Source organism: Schistosoma mansoni, chromosome 6 (genome assembly GCF_000237925.1).
Source record: "Schistosoma mansoni strain Puerto Rico chromosome 6, complete genome".
NCBI lineage: Eukaryota > Metazoa > Platyhelminthes > Trematoda > Strigeidida > Schistosomatidae > Schistosoma > Schistosoma mansoni.
The window spans coordinates 18,989,269-19,008,299 of record NC_031500.1 but is presented as its reverse complement, the minus strand read 5'-3'; the positions used below and the strand labels follow the sequence as shown (position 1 = coordinate 19,008,299).

General features: G+C 38.6%; 2 protein-coding genes across 2 annotated transcripts in view; both read left to right on the top strand.

Annotated features, from left to right (window-relative positions):
- The window catches only part of Smp_198280 (drug efflux protein-related), a gene marked incomplete at both ends in the record, with an annotated part of 28,396 nt that extends 21,059 nt beyond the window's left edge, over positions 1 to 7,337 (top strand). The window contains 2 exons of the mRNA XM_018798511.1: positions 4,411 to 4,632; positions 7,239 to 7,337. Of these exons, the coding sequence (XP_018653445.1) occupies positions 4,411 to 4,632; positions 7,239 to 7,337 (321 nt within the window). The remainder of the gene's footprint in view (positions 1 to 4,410; positions 4,633 to 7,238) is intronic.
- A 6,451-nt stretch (positions 7,338 to 13,788) lies between these two features.
- Smp_077560 (hypothetical protein) overlaps positions 13,789 to 19,031 on the top strand; it is a gene marked incomplete at both ends in the record, with an annotated part of 9,746 nt that continues 4,503 nt past the window's right edge. Inside the window, 2 exons of the mRNA XM_018798510.1 lie at positions 13,789 to 13,794; positions 17,052 to 17,129. Of these exons, the coding sequence (XP_018653444.1) occupies positions 13,789 to 13,794; positions 17,052 to 17,129 (84 nt within the window). The remainder of the gene's footprint in view (positions 13,795 to 17,051; positions 17,130 to 19,031) is intronic.

Sequence of the window (19,031 nt, the reverse complement as noted above, 5' to 3'; positions counted from 1 at the left end):
ACAAAGAGTTGATGCACCTTCGCCATTGCAAACGATTTTGAGCCATGTCATTCAAAGTCTCTAACCATCGATTGCTATCATCTCGCGAATCTCAACCAGGTAGTCTACACCTACTAGCATGGCTCAGTCCACTTATCAGTGACTTCATGGATTTATGCCACATTTTGGTCTGGCCACCCCTAGCTTTCTACCAATCTACTCCTACACCCTAAAACTTTGCACGTTGCACATTATGTTGCATAACTACTCGTTAAGTATTTCATTGTAAATCATACATATGTTAGTGTAAAAACAACGATGAAGAACTAACTGAAGAGAAAATGTCTTTGTTGTTCTATTCGTTTATTTTAAGAAATTTCAAAATAGGAATTTTCATTATCATCTTTAAGTAATACAAACTTCAACAATTGATCCATAATTAATTCACAATAATTTACTGTAAATAATCACTTATTTAAAGCCTCCAAATGCCCTGGTACGACCGAGAGCGGGGAGAGTCCGCCCTCGCCCGCCCTGATTCTAAACCAATGATGCTCCAGTATTTCGAGTGAACAAATGGTGTATGAACTTATTGTTAGTCACTGGCTACCGTGAGACTGTATCTCCCCACGATGCTCCACTTCCTAGTTGATCAGATCTTTAGGTCAAAGGCTTCGGGTGTGGCCCCCTATGAAAACCACCTGCTTCAGTTTGGGCACCTGAGCGGTATCACAGCCCTTCCACAAATCAAATGAGATTTGTGCGGCGCATATATATCTAGTGTCACCTTGTACCAATATTTATGTACTTAAATAAATAAATAAAAACTTATTTAAAATATAAACTCTAGTCTTTGTACCGATTCTCTTCATACTTCTCATTCTTCTATCTCATTTATTAAATGTATCATTCTTATGCTGAACCTTATTGTTTTATTCTTTCTGTCTTCTTTTGTGAACAGTAAATGTTACAAGTTATTACCGATACTTATTTATATTATCATATCATGAATTGTCTATAATCGATTGATTAAATTATTAAATAGATCGACATTAAAGTATAGACTATGTCGAAAGTAACTGGTTGATAATGTACTCAATAACCTGGTCATGATCTAGAATTGATCAAAATACCGTCGAATATCTATCACTTGTCATTATCATAATAATAACAGCAACAGTGTTGAACACTTTTATTCGTTGTACAGTATATGTGTATGTTTATCACCAACTTGTCAGTACAAGTCATCATTTCATTTATTTGATCATATCTTCACCCCTCCGCCAAATATTAGAACACCGTCATACTTATCGCAGGCTAACAATCGTAGTGTTTCTTGATATCAGGGCTCCTACAAGACTGGCAGGATTCTAATCCTGTACTCACCCTGGATGGTGAGCAGATTGAAGTAGTTGAGAAGTTCGTGTATCTGGGTAGCTACATAAGTGCTGGTGGTGGTGTGAGTGATGAGATCGATGCACGTATAATGAAAGCCAGAGCGGCTTATGCCAATCTGGTCCATCTTTGGCGCCCTCGTGATGTTAGTCTGGCTGTAAAAGGTCGGATCTACAACGCGTCGGTGAGAGCAGTTTTGCTCTATGCTTGTGAAACCTGGCCTCTCCGAGTTGAGGACGTTAGACGACTCTCTGTGTTCGATCATCGTTGTCTCCGAAGGATTGCTGACATTCAGTGGCAATACCATGTTAGTAATGCAGAGGTTCGGCATCGTGTGTTCGAGCGCAGGGACAATAATTCAAGTGGTGTCACCATCTTGAAACACCGACTTCGGTGGCTTGGAAATGTTCTACGAATGTCGTCCCAGATAATTCCACGTCGTGCATTACTTGCCGACGCTGGGACTGGTTGGAAAAAGCGGAGAGGTGGTCAGTGTATGACACGGTGTTGTGGTATGAAAGAAAGCTACAAAGGGCTAGCTTCTGTTGGTCCTTCACGACTCCCTGGCTGGGGTCCGAGAGTGCAACACAGTGGCTAGAGACGTTGTCAGATATGGCTCAGAATAGAAGCCAGTGGCGATCCTGCTGTAACCTTCTTTTACTTTCTTCATATAGAGTGGCTATAACTTTCTTAACTGAGAGAGTTCTTCTGGTTGTACATTTCAGTTCCCCCCATCACCACTCTTCTCTTTTTTTCATCCTTTTTTTCATCCTTTATATATACGCATCTTCCCCCTTCCTCCTCCCATTCTCATTATTTTGTGTGGCGCATATGTATCTGGTGCCCTTTTGTACCAATATGTATGTGTTTAAATAAATAAATAAATATTATCACAAACTTGTTGACATGGATCTGTGTTACACAGTCTGTCTATATGTATTATATATGTACACTGTATAACTACTCCAACTAAAACACATGTAATTCAGTGCATATGACGTATAATTTTGTAGTTGAATTAACTAATCTCAGATGTAGAGCATTTAAACAAACCGATAAATAAAAACAAATTCAGTCCAATCTATCTGATAATTTATTTTATTTATGTTTCATACTTATGACTGTAGTCGGCGTTTTAATCCATTTTATCATTCTAATGTCTTTCAAACTATTCACTTGTTAAGTCAACATTTGAATCGGCCTTCCTCTTGATTGAATCAGTTTATTGTTCTTGTTGATAAACTCTGCGTTGTCAAGTCATCTAAGTATATCGTAGTCAGTGATGACGGTGATGTTTTCGTTTATTCAATCATTAAGTTGCAAATATTCTTAATAATTTCTGTTGTAAAATTAGTTGGAGGTTTGGCTTTGTCTGTGTTGTAAGTTTTCTCACATCATGGATGATTGCTCTACACGCCCGTAGCATGATAAATTGATATTTTCGTCGTAGAAAACTACATTTTTTCACATAAGCCGACGAAAATCTCAATGAAACATTCTTTCTATCATGGATTAGGATAATGTAAATAATAATTTCTCCTTCATTCTGATTGGTCGCCGGGCGCAAGGTCAAAATTGTGAACGAAAGTGAAGTTTATCTTCATCATTGTAAAGATTTTTTTAAGCTGCTTACCGGAACCAATAGTCGTTAACAGAAGGCCATTGATACTGAATTTACAGTCAAGGTAAAGCCCCAAAATTCCCTGGAACAGCCGAGAGTGGAGAGAGTCAGCTCTCCCTCTCGAAATGCTCTCACATGGTTATGTGTATACAGCCACTATCATGGAATTCCTACCCACCACCTTTTCACGGTGAGGGTGTCGTTTACGAAGTTGATGAAATGAAAAGCGAATATCCGGTGCTTTAACTGAGTTAGAAAACACTGGTTCCAAACCAATGGTGCACATGGGCTTTAGGACCGTGAATGAACAAATGGCGTATGAGCCTATGGTTGGTCAGCAGCTACCATGGATTTGCATCTCTTAACGTTGCTCCACTTCCTTATGGATTAAACCTGTTGATCAAAGGCTCGGGGTGTGTGATTTTTAATAAAACTACCTGTTTCGCTTTGGGCACCCGAGCAGTAATCCAACCCTCACACAAATGGAATGACGAAGTGTGATACGTATATATTTGGTGCCTCCATGTACCAATTTTTATGTTTAAATGAATAAATCAAGGCAAAGTAATCCAATACTCGGAATAGATCGTACAACCGCTCTCTTGTGATTACACCCCAATCACACGGGCCTTACTATAACTCAATCATATATTATTTTCCCATCATATCGGTAACCCATATTCTTTCCATCTCAGTCGTTGAAGATTCACAACCTCGTTAACCGATTTGGCATATTTACCTAGCTATAAGTTTGAGTGTTGGCTTTGTGATCTAGCCGTTTGACTTCCAATCACTAGGTCTTAGGTTCCAAATCCGCTTCACTTACTTCGGTTCCAGTCAGTCAGTTGTAAATAGCATAGAATCTGGTTCCTGTGTACATCGGTTTGTGTTTCAGCATCCCATTAGCACAGTAAGATGACATTTTCAGTGCAAATCCCAGAATAATAGATGTAATAAAAATATTATTGGTAATAGAAAGATTAGACATCGGAAATACGATTCGAGAAGAAAATATAAATTAATCAAATGATAAGAAATTTATTAGGCTTTTAGAAACTTTGCATTTGAAAGAAGACAAATAGTGAATACACCTGTGCGATTGCAAATGATTTAGAACCATATCACTCAAAATTTCTGACCATTGGTTATGATAGTTACATGGACCCGTAGTCTACACCTACATCTAAATGACCCAATCCCAACAATCAGTGTCTCCATGGTTTAATACCATGTTTGAATTTGCCTGACCATACCTTTCTCCTAACTTCTACTTCAGTTTGCACAACTAGTTAGTATTAATAGCCTTCATAATTTGTATTTGACACATGTCCAATTACCCGATAAATGAGTTGATCTATTTAGTTAAAGTTATCAATCTCTTTCTCTCTGTGTTTTTTTCTTTTCTATCATAATAGACCCTTATTTTATCTTTATTAAATCGTATTATGCGACCAAAACGTGTTATTATAGTTGGTTTAATATTTGAAGCAATTCAATTAACATTATATGGTTTTGTTACAAATTCTGGTTTATTATGGTCAGCTGGTTTAATTGCTGCTACCGGGTCTATTACATATCCTGCTTTAAGTACATTTATATCAACTCATGCTGCAGCTGATCAACAAGGTGTAGCACAAGTAAATCAATTATTATTATTATTGATTATTATTAGCTTCTGACTAAATATAGAGCTTTCGATTATTATGATTTGATTACATTCACTGATATAAAGTATTCAAGTTTCAGTCATCATGTCCTAAGTTCGAACCCAACTCAGTCTATTTTGTTTTCAGTAATCGAGTTATGTAGTACATGTGATATCGAGTCACCTAGACTGGTGACCATGTTGCAACTTTATTCATATAATTCGATGTGCATAAACAAGAAAATAGAAAGTGTCCGGTATAACAAATCCTGTGATAACCTTTTTAGCCCTCTTGGGGTCAAGTTATTGAAGCCGATTGGCTTTTCTGTAGACCATTATTGATCAGACGACAGAATTATTCAGTCGATCACAACGTAGAACTTCGTACGTACGTACATCAGTTCGAGTTGCCATACCACATTAGCACAGAGATGCAGTTGTCGATTCAAATCCCATATTGGTAGAAGTAGTAAGAGTATAAGTATTATGTGAAAGATAAGGGATTGAAGATGTTATTGAAGGAGTATGATCCAGTGAAATAAATTTGAAAAGAGAAAAAGGATACGGACATGAGGAACTCAGAAGATTAGAATTTGGTAAAACACAAAGAGTGGATGCACCTTTGCCATTACAAACGATTTTGGGCCATGGCATTCAGGGTTTCTAACCATCGATTGCTATCATCTCGCGAATCTCAACCAGGTAGTCTACACTTGCCAACATAGCTCAGTCCACTTATCAGTGACTTCATGGATTTATGCCACATTTTGGTCTGGCCACCCCTAGCTTTCTTCCAACCTACTCCTACACCATGAAACATTGCACGTCGGGGCAGTCGGTGGTTGGGCATACGTAACAGGTGCAATAGTTGTTTTCTTGGGTCTTTCCCTTGTTTGGTAGTTACCAACCATGTATGCACTTTATAAAATGTGATTGAAAAGATGTTTTTACAGTCTTTCAAGAGGCAGTGATGTTTAGTGTTATTCAATACGTTTGATTGTTCATTTGCTTTGGTCTTTAGAGTTACATCCAACGTTTAAGGCGTTATGTTTTGTTTATATTGGAAATGCCACGTTTGAATATGTCTTTGTATCCACCCTGTTGTCTTATAGGTTTTGAAATGGTCCATGGGAGGGCTTTTGTTTTCTTACAATATTGTAGAACAATATAGTATAACAAATATTTTCTTATCACTAAGTATTAGGTAATTGTGTACAGAGAATGTTATAAGGACCAACTATACTACACAATTTCGAAACTGGGTACTGTAATGTATAATAGTCACAAAGAAATAACGAGATTTTTAAACAAAACTCTTCTTGAGCCTCCAATACTTGAGTTCATAACCTCAACTCAGAAAGTTTATTGCAACTCCGATGGACGATAATGCAGTTTGAACTATTCTAGTATTTATAGAAACCTTTAAAGATGTCCTTGTGAATTAAGTACTAGAATTGTGAGAGTTCAGGGGAGTTCAATTGGACTTTACATGAACAGTTTACAATTTTAAAAGTAGTTGGTTATTTGCAATAAAAAAGACAACAATTTAACTCAGCTACGACCAGCATCTACTTACTTACTTACGCCTGTTACTCCCAATGGAGCATAGGCCGCCGACCAGCATTCTCCAACCCACTCTGTTCTGGGCCTTCTTTTCTAGTTCTATCCAGTTTTTGTTCATTCTTCTCATGTCTGTCTCTATTTCTCGGCGTAATGTGTTTTTTGGTCTTCCTCTTCTCCTTTGGCCTTCAGTATTCCATGTGAGGGCTTGTCTTGTGACGCAATTGGGCGATTTCCTCAAAGTGTGCCCTATCCACTTCCAGCATCTATTCGTGCAATAATCTATGAACTTTACCACATTTCATGTAGGTTCTAATTACTGTACTGTCTAAATACCATCAAAGCTGATTATACAAAACAAGATTTGAATTCGCTATTCACTAACTAAATGTCAAAATCCTGAAATGATTGACTATAGCTGAGCTTTAAAATAATATTTCTTAGTGTATATGAAGATGAAGATGCTTATGAGCCACATAACACCGACTTCCTAATTGTTTCCCAGTCTACAAAAGTCCTCTACTTACGAACCCTGAACAGAAAGCTGTTCGCGGAAAGTGTTGTGAATGCTTTACTTCAAAGCCTAGTGTAGGTATGGAAAACAAGACTATCTTTAAGATTGTATATGATTTTAAAAATTCTAGATCTTTTTGGCAAACATGCGAAAATTAGTAGCTAAATTGATAGATTTTCATTCGGAACGATGAAGACAATCCTTTGTTTCTTAGATTTGTATCTTAATTTTCTAAAGAAAACCGATCATTCGAAGTATTTTCAGCATTTTCATGGTTTCTAAGAACGCTTCGGAGGAATTATTATCGAAGTCAGTGAGCTCAACCTTTAGCCAGACTGTATCACTCCATATCTAACATCAACGTGATGATTATGCAATAAGCATCAATTTGTAATTGTCCTCATTCCGACCTTCTTGAAATAGTTGAATCTCCTAACAGTCACAGTTGACTTTGGGAATTCATCAACAGTGCTTTCTGTAACTTAAAATCTGAATTAATTCACTATGCTCTTTGTAATTGTCAGGGTCTTATCACTGGAATACGAGGTTTATGCAACGGACTTGGACCTGCTCTGTTTGGGTTATTCTTTTATATATTTCGAGTAAGTTGTTCAAATTTTTAAGGCTTTTTTTCAACAAATTCAATTACATTCTATTCATTGAACCAATTATAGTAAACCACTTGATAATTTTGTAAATTTTAGTTGACTGTGGTACCTTGGACATGTATTAAATATGACCGACCACTGTCTACTTCAACGAGCGATGTTTGCTAATGCAGTGATAAGTAGTTTGAGAAAAAGTTAGTGATGACTGAACGAAAATGATATGACTAATGCATGAAGTCAGTCAGTCAGTTGCAACGTAGAACTTCGTACGTACGTACATCAGTTCGAGTTGCCATACCACATTAGCACAGAGATGAAGTTGTCGATTCAAATCCCATATTGGTAGAAGTAGTAAGAGTATAAGTATTATGTGAAAGATAAGGGATTGAAGATGTTATTCAAGGAGTATAATACGGTGAAATAAATTTGAAAAGAGAAAAAGGATAGGGACATGAGGAATTCAGAAGATTAGAATTTGGTAAAACACAAAGAGTGGATGCACCTTTGCCATTACAAACGATTTTGGGCCATGGCATTCAGGGTTTCTAACCATCGATTGCTATCATCTCGCGAATCTCAACCAGGTAGTCTACACTTGCCAACATAGCTCAGTCCACTTATCAGTGACTTCATGGATTTATGCCACATTTTGGTCTGGCCACCCCTAGCTTTCTTCCAACCTACTCCTACACCATGAAACATTGCACGTCGGGGCAGTCGGTGGTTGGGCATACATAACACATGTCCCAGCCATCTCAACTGATGAAGTTTCACTACTTCATCAATCGATTTACCATCCTTACCTATTACCCGTTTCCTAACAACTGCATTACTTACCCGGTGGTCCCAGGATATACGAGCAATGCGTCGAAGGCACCTATGATCGAACACTAGCAGCCTACGAATATCCTCTACTCTTATCGGCCATGTTTCACTGCCATAAAGTAGAACGGAACGGACTGCTGCACAGTAAACCCGTCCTTTTGTTGCTAGACGGATATCTCGCCTACGCCATAAATAGCGCAAGTTGGCGAAAGCTAGACGAGCCTTCTGTATCCGTGCAGAGATTTCGTCACACACCAGACCACAAGGGTTGATGAGACTCCCAAGATAAGTGAAGCTGTCAACACGCTCAACTACTTCACTCCCTATCATTAGTTCAGGTGTCGATGCAACCCAATCCTGAAGTAACATTTTGCACTTCGAGGGAGAGAATCGCATCCCGAACATGCCTGCATTGTTGCCTATAGTGGTCAGAAGACTCTGTTTTTTGTCAGCGTCTTCACCGAATAAAACTATGTCGTCGGCGTATTCTAAGTCAACGAGTGAATCTCCCGGTAAAAGTTCAACTCCAGGAGATTGAGATGATGAAAGTGATATCTCTAAAAGCATGTTAACGATAAAGTTAAACAAGAATGGGGAGAGTGGACAGCCCTGACGAACACCTCTTGAGGTAACCAATTCTGATGACAGTTCGCCATAGGCTCCAACTCGACCAGTTGTGTTCGAGTAGAGAGCCTTTATGAGGTTAATGTACTTCTTTGGTACTCCTTTCACTGACAAACACTGCCATAGAACCTCACGATCAACGGAGTCAAATGCCGCCTTAAGGTCAAGAAATACTACTATTGTGGGACGTCTGAATGTATGTCAATATTCTAGGATCTGACGTAGGGTGAATATCTGGTCTATGCAACCACGTCCAGGTCGAAAACCAGCCTGGTTTTCTCTAGTCTGCTCTTCACGAGCTTTGGTTAGGCGTCCAAGTATTATTGAAGCTAATATTTTAGACACTATATTAGTCAAACTGATTCCTCTGTGATTGTCACAGGAGGACTTTTTCCCTTTCTTATAGACTGGCACAATCAGTGATTGGGACCAGTCAGATGGAATTACGTCCAGTTCCCAGATTCTACCTAAAACCTCAGTCAATCTCGTTGCTAGTACTGGACCACCATCCTTAAAAATCTCAGGGGTAAACCTGTCAGGGCCTGCGGCTCTCCCTCGCTTTAGATTTCCTATAGCTTTTTCAACCTCGTAGAGAGTTGGAGGACTTACCTCAATTTGCCATTCAGGACGACTGGGGATCGTGGGTAATTGAAGTGTGGCTGAAGGCCAGTTGAACTGATCCCTAAAGTGTTCTGCCCATCGATCTAATCTCCTGGATTGAGAATGAATGATATGCCCATCTTTGTCTGAGATAGTTTCGCTAATAGTTGGGTTCCTAATGCCGGTTTCTTCAATAAGTCTGAATAGCTGTCTGCTGTTACCTATTGCCACTGCCCTTTCCATCTCTCTTGCTTTCGCTACCCACCACTGTTCACGATCATTGCGTAGGCTTCTTATTAGCCTTCGCTTAAGCTGACTCCGCTCTTCGTTATGTTCAGAGCCAGGTGGGATGAGTTTTCGAGCATCTATCAGTGCGGTAGATGCTGTTGAGATCCATTGCTTCTCCCTAACCTTATGGCTTACCTTACTAGCGGATATCACTGCTGTTTCCACAGCTTTACGGATGTCATTCCACGCTGCTTAGGGGTGGGCACAACTTACATGTCTGTCTAACTGTCTTTCCAGTTGTTCCTGAAATATATTCTTAGCTTGCTTATCATTAAGTAGAACCCTTAGAGGCTTCCCTGCAGTGTCTTTCCTACATCCAGTAAGACGCAGACAGATACGTGCTCGCACTAGAGCATGATCTGAGTCTAAACATGTGCTCCAGAATGAGCGACAGTCTTCTATCGAGCCCCTCCATCGGTGACTGATAGCGATGTGATCTAATTGGGTCCAACGTTGGGACGAATTCGGGGGTCGCCATGTCAAAAGATGTTTTCCCTTATGCCTAAAGTTGGTATTTGCAAGAAATAGGCGGTTATCTGAGCACAGCTGCAACAGACGGTCGCCATTATCTGTTCTTTAAGCTACGACACCGTAGGATCCACCCAGGTGTCCTTCCCCTACACTTAGTTTACCTACTTGAGCATTAAAGTCATCAGCCACTATTACTACATCAGAACGCCTAGCTTTTCGGAGAAGGTCAGAAAGCTTCCTGTAAAACTCATCTTTTATATCGTCTGAGCTGCAGTCAGTGGGAGAGTAGGCAGAGACGACGAAGAGGCAACGACGGGTTTCCCTATCCTTCCGAGTCCTTACTGATCCGTTTAGTCGGACAGCGCATAGACGACTGTCTACTGGGATCCAGTCTAAAAGAGCTAGTTCAGCCCTAGGACTTAATGCTATACCTACTCCAGCGAGGCCACGGGAAGCAGCATCAGGGCTTCCAGATACACGAAGCGTGTATCGAGATGGTTCTGTATTTTGATTAGGTGAGGTCAAATGAATGACGCTACTCGTATCTTGTGTGCACGTTTCGGAGACAGCACACATCGATGGTGTAAGATTCTAGAGTCCTAGCTAAGGAAGCCTGTTGTCCTATTTGGCACAATGTTCGGACATTAAAAGTTCCTATATGTAGTTTAGAGCGGGGTTTCAGGAGACCAGGAATAACGTTCCGTGTACTTGAATCGTTTGCCCTAGCGGTGCGAGGTGATAAAAGGACGTGGGAAGGGTTAGTCGTGGAGATAAGAGAGTTATTAGGAGTAGGAAGGATTTGAAAGTGACCAACTTGGTCTCGTGTGCTGTTACGGGTATGAGGGCTAATATCACTTCCCGGTTGCCCACACCGTGGACACGGGTATTTTTGAAGGACCTGAAAAAGAAGTTGGATTAGTGTTGGTCTTAACGACCTGGGAGCGTGACCGCAGTGCCCAAGGGACAACTGCTTGAGGCCGGTCACTCACGGCCTTTTTGTGGGGGATGTTTGACGTGTTAGCTCCGTTCTTCAAAAGACCTTACCGCCGGAGACGGAAATCCGTGGGATAAGGCGAGGTGTGCATTTTTAGGGTTGACCTTTTCTAACCCCACCCCTCCTTGTGGGAAGGCAGCATCGCTGTCATGCTGGTTGTCTGAAGGAAACACCTTACTGCCGTCACACCTCTGTACAGTCGGCAGTACGACTTCGCCTTCGGACCTTGGGATTGCTGCTTTTAGTCTTACCGCTCTTCAACCGACCTGTCTGGCATGGTAGGACCTCGAGGAACGATTGTTCCAGCCAGCATAGCTCGATTGGTTCATCACGACAGGCAAGCTCGACCACCACGTCAAGATAGCAGCAACGGTTGGGAATGCATGAAGTAATTAACGGTTGGTCTAAGGCATCTATGTAAATGTAGACTACCTGGTTGAGGGCGTTGAATTGTAACCAATTCATCCACTCTTTTATCCTCCACTAAATCTTAAATTCTCCTGTTTTTTCGTTCATACATTTTTATCACGTCTTCTAGAAACCATATTCTCAATACCCTAACCTTTCACTATCATTAAACTTTGCAACTATCACAATGCCCCTGTTATTCATCTTGCTAATTTCGTCCCATTGTACTAATGTGGCACCACAGTATCTTAAGAGAATGCATACATTATGCCAAGCTCCACACTAACAATCACTTGATACATTGAATAATTTATGTAAACCATAAATGATTATAGAATACATCCCAATATACAAGTATGATCAGGTTGATTCACCAAAAGAGAAGAGACATTTAAGGAATTATATATGAGTATACCATTTAAAAGCATATGATCCGTTAATTGTATTTGACTGAGTATTAGTGATGTAGAGCATAAGATACATGCAAAATGTTTCATCAGTAGTATATAACAACATTACATCGTTATTGATGAAATACATATTGTTTTAATAGTAACTATTGTAAGCAAAGAACTGTTAGTAGTAAGTAGTGTATATAAAACATTGGTATCTTAAGTTTGTGAAGTATATCTACAAAGTTATGTTTTAAAATGGTACATAATCCCACACCTTTTCTTTAAAAGTTTAATACATGAATTTTATCCGCTGTAGTACAATTTTACATTTAACATCACTTTCGTTGATTCCAAGCACCTCCAGCTTGTATTGCCTCATTTCTGCAGCAATTTGGAAAACTCTTCCGGTCTTTCACATTGTCCGGACGTTCCATGTACCTATAAAAATTGTCGCTCTGGTTGTAAGAAGGTGCATCGGCCTCATGACTTCCGAAGGAACTCGGCTTTCATCATGAGACGTCATTTTTCCTTCTACTCCCAGGGCAGAGTTTGAATGGTTTGAATGATTTTTTCTGGTTAGCGCTTTTTTAGCGAGTTGGTTTTCTACGGGATGGGGTCGCTAACCCCATGCCCAACCCTCCTCCTTTACCCGGGCTTGGGACCGGCAGTAGCCCCTGGAGGAGCTACAGGTGGAGTTAGTTAGACTGCTAGTAACACGATATATTATTGTGAAAGATTGCTCCATGTCGGCTCTATGTCCCATCTGAAGGTGTTAACCGTTTTGACTACACCTTTGCTTCAACACACTGGGAGGTGCTCACGAGTCCGAATATACAAATTCCGAGATCATCTGCCTACATAACTTGCTACACAGTAGCAGTTGAATTGATATATTCAGAAAGAAATGGCTAGTCTAAGCAATTTATCTTTCAACATCGGCATGATCATTGGACTTCTTAATGGGAAATCAAATACAATAGAAAGAAGATTTTGACTAACAGTAGAATTTTATTACACCATCACTTGAATGTCTATTCTTATCATCTACTCAACAACAACAACAACAATTTTAATGATAAATAATGTTTATCATTAGTAGTGTCTATGTGACATCCATTTTCATAACTCAATATATGAACTATAGAGTAAACGCAAACGCAATGATAAGTGTACAAACTATCTTGTTTGTAATAATTAGATTCCTAATAGATTATGAAAGAGCGTAAATACATCCGGTCGATAGACATAATCAGTTGATCAAAACTAATCTGAACACAATGGATTCTTTCATAATAATTCTACATTTTAGATCAGAAGGGTTGAAGTTACACATTAACACCGTTGGATGCCGGCTCGGTGGTCTATCGGTTAAGTGCTCTGGCGCGAGACTGTTAGGTCCTGGTTTCGAATCTCGCGATTGCGGGATCGTGGATGCGCACTGATGAGCAGTCCCATAATAGGACGAAACGGCCGTCCAGTACTTCCAGCTTTTCGATGGTGATCTAGCTTCAATTGACTCATGATTTCAATTATAAAAAATTCCACATTTGTAAAATGGGTAACCGGAACACATGATCAGGCCAATAATTCATGACTACATTTTGAATATATCACATCCTTGGACTATTTTACTACCTAGTTCTTGATTTTCATTAACCAATTTAGTTACAATATCGTTTAGCGTGTATACATATTATCTTAAGCGAATGACGTCATCAAGTCTTGACAAATTCTCCACCCATACCACCCCCTCCGTCCCTGTATACTCTTATTCTTTGTTCCTTCTGTTTTTAATCGGTCTACTTTTGGGCAGATAAAAAGTTTTATTAATCGTTATACATTTCACAATAAGTTTGTATCGATGTCTGTTTGTTTGTGTGTGTGTGTGTACATTATAATTCTTTCAATACAATGCAATAGACTACCAGCCCACATTATGTTTATTATTGTACATTTGTGTGTGTGTGTGTGTCTGTATCTATGCCAATTTGTGTGCACATCTATAGATACATACACAGACCTCTTTAACTTATTGATTAATTCACGTAGTAAAATTTTTTTCACAAAAAATTCATTTTTTTGTTAATACAATAAAGATGAAAAGTAAAAGGTGCAGACAAGATGAACCATCATTTACTAGAAATTAAGTTAGTAAAACAACATCAGAAGAACAATAGAATACTACTATTAACACAAAGAGTAGTACTAGTAGTTGTTGTATAATGTTTAGGTAACTGTGTGTGTGTGTGTACGGGATCGTGGATGCGTACTGTTGAGGGGTCCCTTAATAGGACGAAACGGCCGTTCAGTGCTTCCAGGTTTTCTATGGTAGTCTAGCTTCAATTGACTTATAATTTCAACTATATAAGATTACTAAAATCTCCACAAAAAACCCCCTTGTGAAAATTATATTTAATTGAAAAGAGGAATTATTAAATTTTAAATTCAATGTTCATCATATATATATATATATATATATATATATATATTTCTGAGTGTAGAACCATGGGGTGCTCACTTCTGAGGAGTCGTACACAAGAATAGAACGGCTGTCCAATGCTCTCAGATTTTCAATATGACAGTCTAGCTAAGTTCAGTTCTCGATTTCAACGGTGAAAAAAATTATGAGTCAATTGAAGCTAGATCACCATGGAAAACCTGGAAGCACTGGACGGCCGGTTCGTCCTATTGTGGGACTCCTCAGTGGCAGTGCGCATCCACGATTCCGCACTCGCGAGATTCGAACGCAGGACCTACCAGTCTCGCGCCAGTGCACTTAACCGATAGACCACTGAGCCGGCATCCAACGGTGTTAGTGTGTAACTTCAACCAATACACGATGTTTGAGCAACCGTTCACCAATAGGACGAAACGGCCGACCAGTGCTTTCAGGTTTTCTATGGTGATCTAGCTTCAACTGACTCATGATTTCGACTATGAAAATACTGAAATCTTCACGAAACCCCTTCTGAAAAAATAATCGTCTTAAAAGAGATTTTTCTTCAACTTGTCTAAAAATAGAGTAGTTAAACTTTTTGAAACTATTTTTTTTGTCTATTTACCTCATAAAACCATAATATACAAATGACTTCGCTTACAATAGTAATAAAACTACTATATAGTATACTGTTACATGTTATATTTACTACAGTTTATATTGATATACAACTGATAGTTGAAAACCTACAATTTTTGAAGTCAATAATCAGTTGAAATTGTGATTGAAGGGCAGTTAATAGCTTTCGATAGCAATAAGATAAGGATTACACTTATATACGAACAACTTCATAGTATAATTAATCTCGCCACAAGTCTCGAAAATGTTATACTCTATCCATTTTAGGGTTGTGGATGTACAATAATAAATGGTTCCATATTAGGATGAAAGAGATGTCCAGGGTTTCTTTATTCTCAATAGTTGTTTAACTAAAATCAATCGTTGATGCAAATTATGAAAACTATTATATTTTTCACATTGCAATATATATTCATGTCATGACTTATGACCCTGTCAATTATCACATGAAAAAATCTTTAATCCGAACACCGACTTAAATGACTTTATCCCTCTGATGAACTTATGATACACCAACCAGTACTATCAACCTTGAGTCAACTCTGAGTTTTTATTAGTCCCCTGGTGTAGTAGCTTCTCGCCTATTCCAACCGGTTCAGTCCAGAACATAAATATCAGCATACACTGTATGAATCATGTATATCAAACACACGCTGTTCGTCTACAGGGAAATCAGACCACATTACATCATAAAATAGAAAATGCAATGTCAAGCCCGAAGTGACTGTGATTATGAGAGACTGTAACTAATAAATTGTGAATAAATTAAGAATGGTAAATCGTATATCAGTAGTAAATAGGTCAAATGAAAGCTTTGTGATAAAAGGGATATGAATATAGATATAATTTAGTTACTTAATAATTATCCAATAAGTATATGTGTAATAATAGTGCATAAATAATCTCTAACAGTTACCATTCATTTATTGTTTGTTCGGATGTAACATCGAGCGTGTCGATCACTTCACTTATCTTGGAAGTTTGATCGGTCCTTGTGTTTTTTGGTGTCTGATGAAATATTGGCACGAATTCAGGAGGCTCTATTGATTTTTGTCAACTTATATTCTTTGTTCGGATATAACAATTCAGTACTGATCTTCTGAACTTGAGGTTAAAATTTATTACTTGACAGGTAACTGATGAAGTACTATAATGTTATAAACTTCATTTTACATAGACAGAATTATTGCCTGAATAATTCTTGTCTAACAGATATAATCATATTGCCCGACCGTTGCTGCTACCTTGACGTGGTGGTCGGGCTTGCCTATCTTGATGAACTAATCGAGCTATACTGGCTGGAACAATCATTCCTCAAGGTCCTAACATGCCAGACAGGTCGGTTGAAGAGCGGTAAGACTAAAAGCAGCAATTCCAAGGTCCGAAGGCGAAGTTGTACTGCTTTCTGTACAGAGGTGTGACGGCAGTAAGGTGTTTCCTTCAGACAACCAGCATGACAGCGATGCTGCCTTCCCACAAGGAGGGGTGGGGTTAGAAAAGGTCGACCCTAAAAATGCACACCTCGCCTTATCCCACGGATTTCCGTCTCCGGCGGTAAGGTCCTTTGAAGAACGGAGCTAACACGTCAAACATCCCCCACAAAAAGGCCGTGTGTGACCGGCCTCAAGCAGTTGTCCCTTGGGCACTGCGGTTACGCCCCCAGGTCGTTAAGACCAACACTAATCCAACTTCTTTTTCAGGTCCCTCAAGAAATACCCGTGTCCACGGTGTGGGCAACCGGGAAGTGATATTAGCCCTTATACCCGTAACTGTTTATATTGCTTGATCCATACGTGTTTAAACCATTTTCATCAACATTTAATGGTACTACTTCATTGCCTACTATTCATCTTAATAGTTTCCTCTTTAAATGACGCTTACTTCACAGTTAGTAATAACTTATATCGGTTTCATGTATTCATGACACAGATCCTTGTCAACTTTTTTTATGACCAATTGAGTAATAAATACACTGTTGAATATATTACCGTATATATATATATATATATATATATATATATATACTTAAATTTTCTGTTTTTACACAGGTTGATCTTAATGAACATACATCAGGTGTACATGTAGCCAATTCCCTAACACCTGATAGTGTACAACTTTTACAAGAAGTAAGTATGGTTATGATTAAAATTGAATTTTTAAATGATTATCATTGGTATTATTAGTATTATTACTGATATCACTTATAGCAGTAGTGGTTATAGTATCAATGAAAATAAATAATTTGGTGTTGAATCCAGTACGAGCCTCAGTCACTTGGTCACACCATTGAACATGATATGTATGTAGATCAATTCAAATTCTCGTACCCCATTATCGCAGTCGAAATCTTAGAATAGTTGAAGCATTAATAGTATCAGTTGTAATAAGAAAAATTAGGTGTCGAAGATACGGCCTTAAAAGAAGATGTAAATTGTTGAATTAAAACCTAGAATTTTGAAGCTCAGAATTCATAGAAAAACAATGAATTGATGCACTTGCGTGATTCCAGACAAATTCAAGCGATGTTATCACGCGCACTTCATCTAGGTAGTCTATACCTATCAACATGGCTCAGTCCAGTTGACCTTGACTGACAACTAGCTAATAAAAAAGCGTCGTGGTAATGAAAAAACGCGAATATAATATGAGTAATAAGAATTTTTGACATGAATAGTGAAACTTTTCATGACAGTTATTTCTTACACTACACAGATAAATAGATATAAGTATGTTTAGTTCTTTCATAAAACTGATGTACGTACATACGAAGTTCTACGTTGTGACTGACTGACTGACTTAGTTCTTTCATAAAGTTTGATACCACCTCAAGGAATTTCAACCTACCTCACAAAATTCGACAATTCCAATTTCTAGTATTCTCCCCTAAAAAGTAATAAATTTCACATCGTTATCCTAGGGATTGCTGGAAGCTGTCTTAATTCTCTTCAACCTCATCATGTTAGTTTGTTTGTATTGTCTAAGAAGCGAAATATCAATATATTTTGTTAACCACTTACATAGCTTTCAACAATCTATCCATCACTATATTTTGAATAACCAATCGCTAATGCCTTTATTCTGATTGATTGGTCATGATCATCCGTATGATTTACTTCTTCAGTACAATCAGTGCAGAAATGTAAAATTACCCAATCAGTTAGAAAAGCACAGGAAATTTAAGGATACCGATACGAATCAGTCAGTAGAAATGGAATAAAGTAAATCAGTGAAAGTGTTAGTTCCATTTATAACAAGCGTATAATCTCAGCACAATGTATTTCAAGAAGTTTCGGTTTCTTACTTCTTTATCGATCCTGACGACAAATATTGAGTGATTGCCAGTTAGAAGTTAGCAGTCCAATAAATCAACATCTGAATAATGTACATCCTTTTCGATGCGTATTGTCTGCCAGTAACCACGATATTTCTGATTGGGCCTTTTGTAACCTTTACAGAAAAAGGTTGTACACTTTTCACAAATACACCTGAATAGGGTATACGACTAATAGCCATAATAATGTATTAAAACAAACAAAATTAGATAAATATCAGAAGGGGTTTTTTGTGGATATTATAGTAATTTTAGTAGTTGAGATCATGAGTCAATTGAAGCTAGACCACCATGAAAAACCTGGAAGCACTGGACGGTCGTTTCGTCCTATTTTGGGACTCCTCAGCAGTACGCATCCACGATCCCGCCCCGCGAGATTCGAACCCAGCGCCTAACCTCTAGATCACTGAGCTGGCATCCAACGGCGTTAATTTCTAACTAATCCATGAAATTGAGCGACACATCCACCATTGTCTTCAATGCATTGATATCTCATAATAGACCTGGTTGAACTCCACTGGTCACTGCTTCTCACTAGAACTCCAGGAAATACCTCTTGAAGTCAGTCACTAGTGAGCATATGTTGATTAATATCAGAAGGGGTTTTTGTGGATATCATAGTAATTTTAATAGTTGAGATCATGAGTCAATCGCTCAGGAGTCCCACAATAGGACGAAACGACCGTCCAGTGCTTCC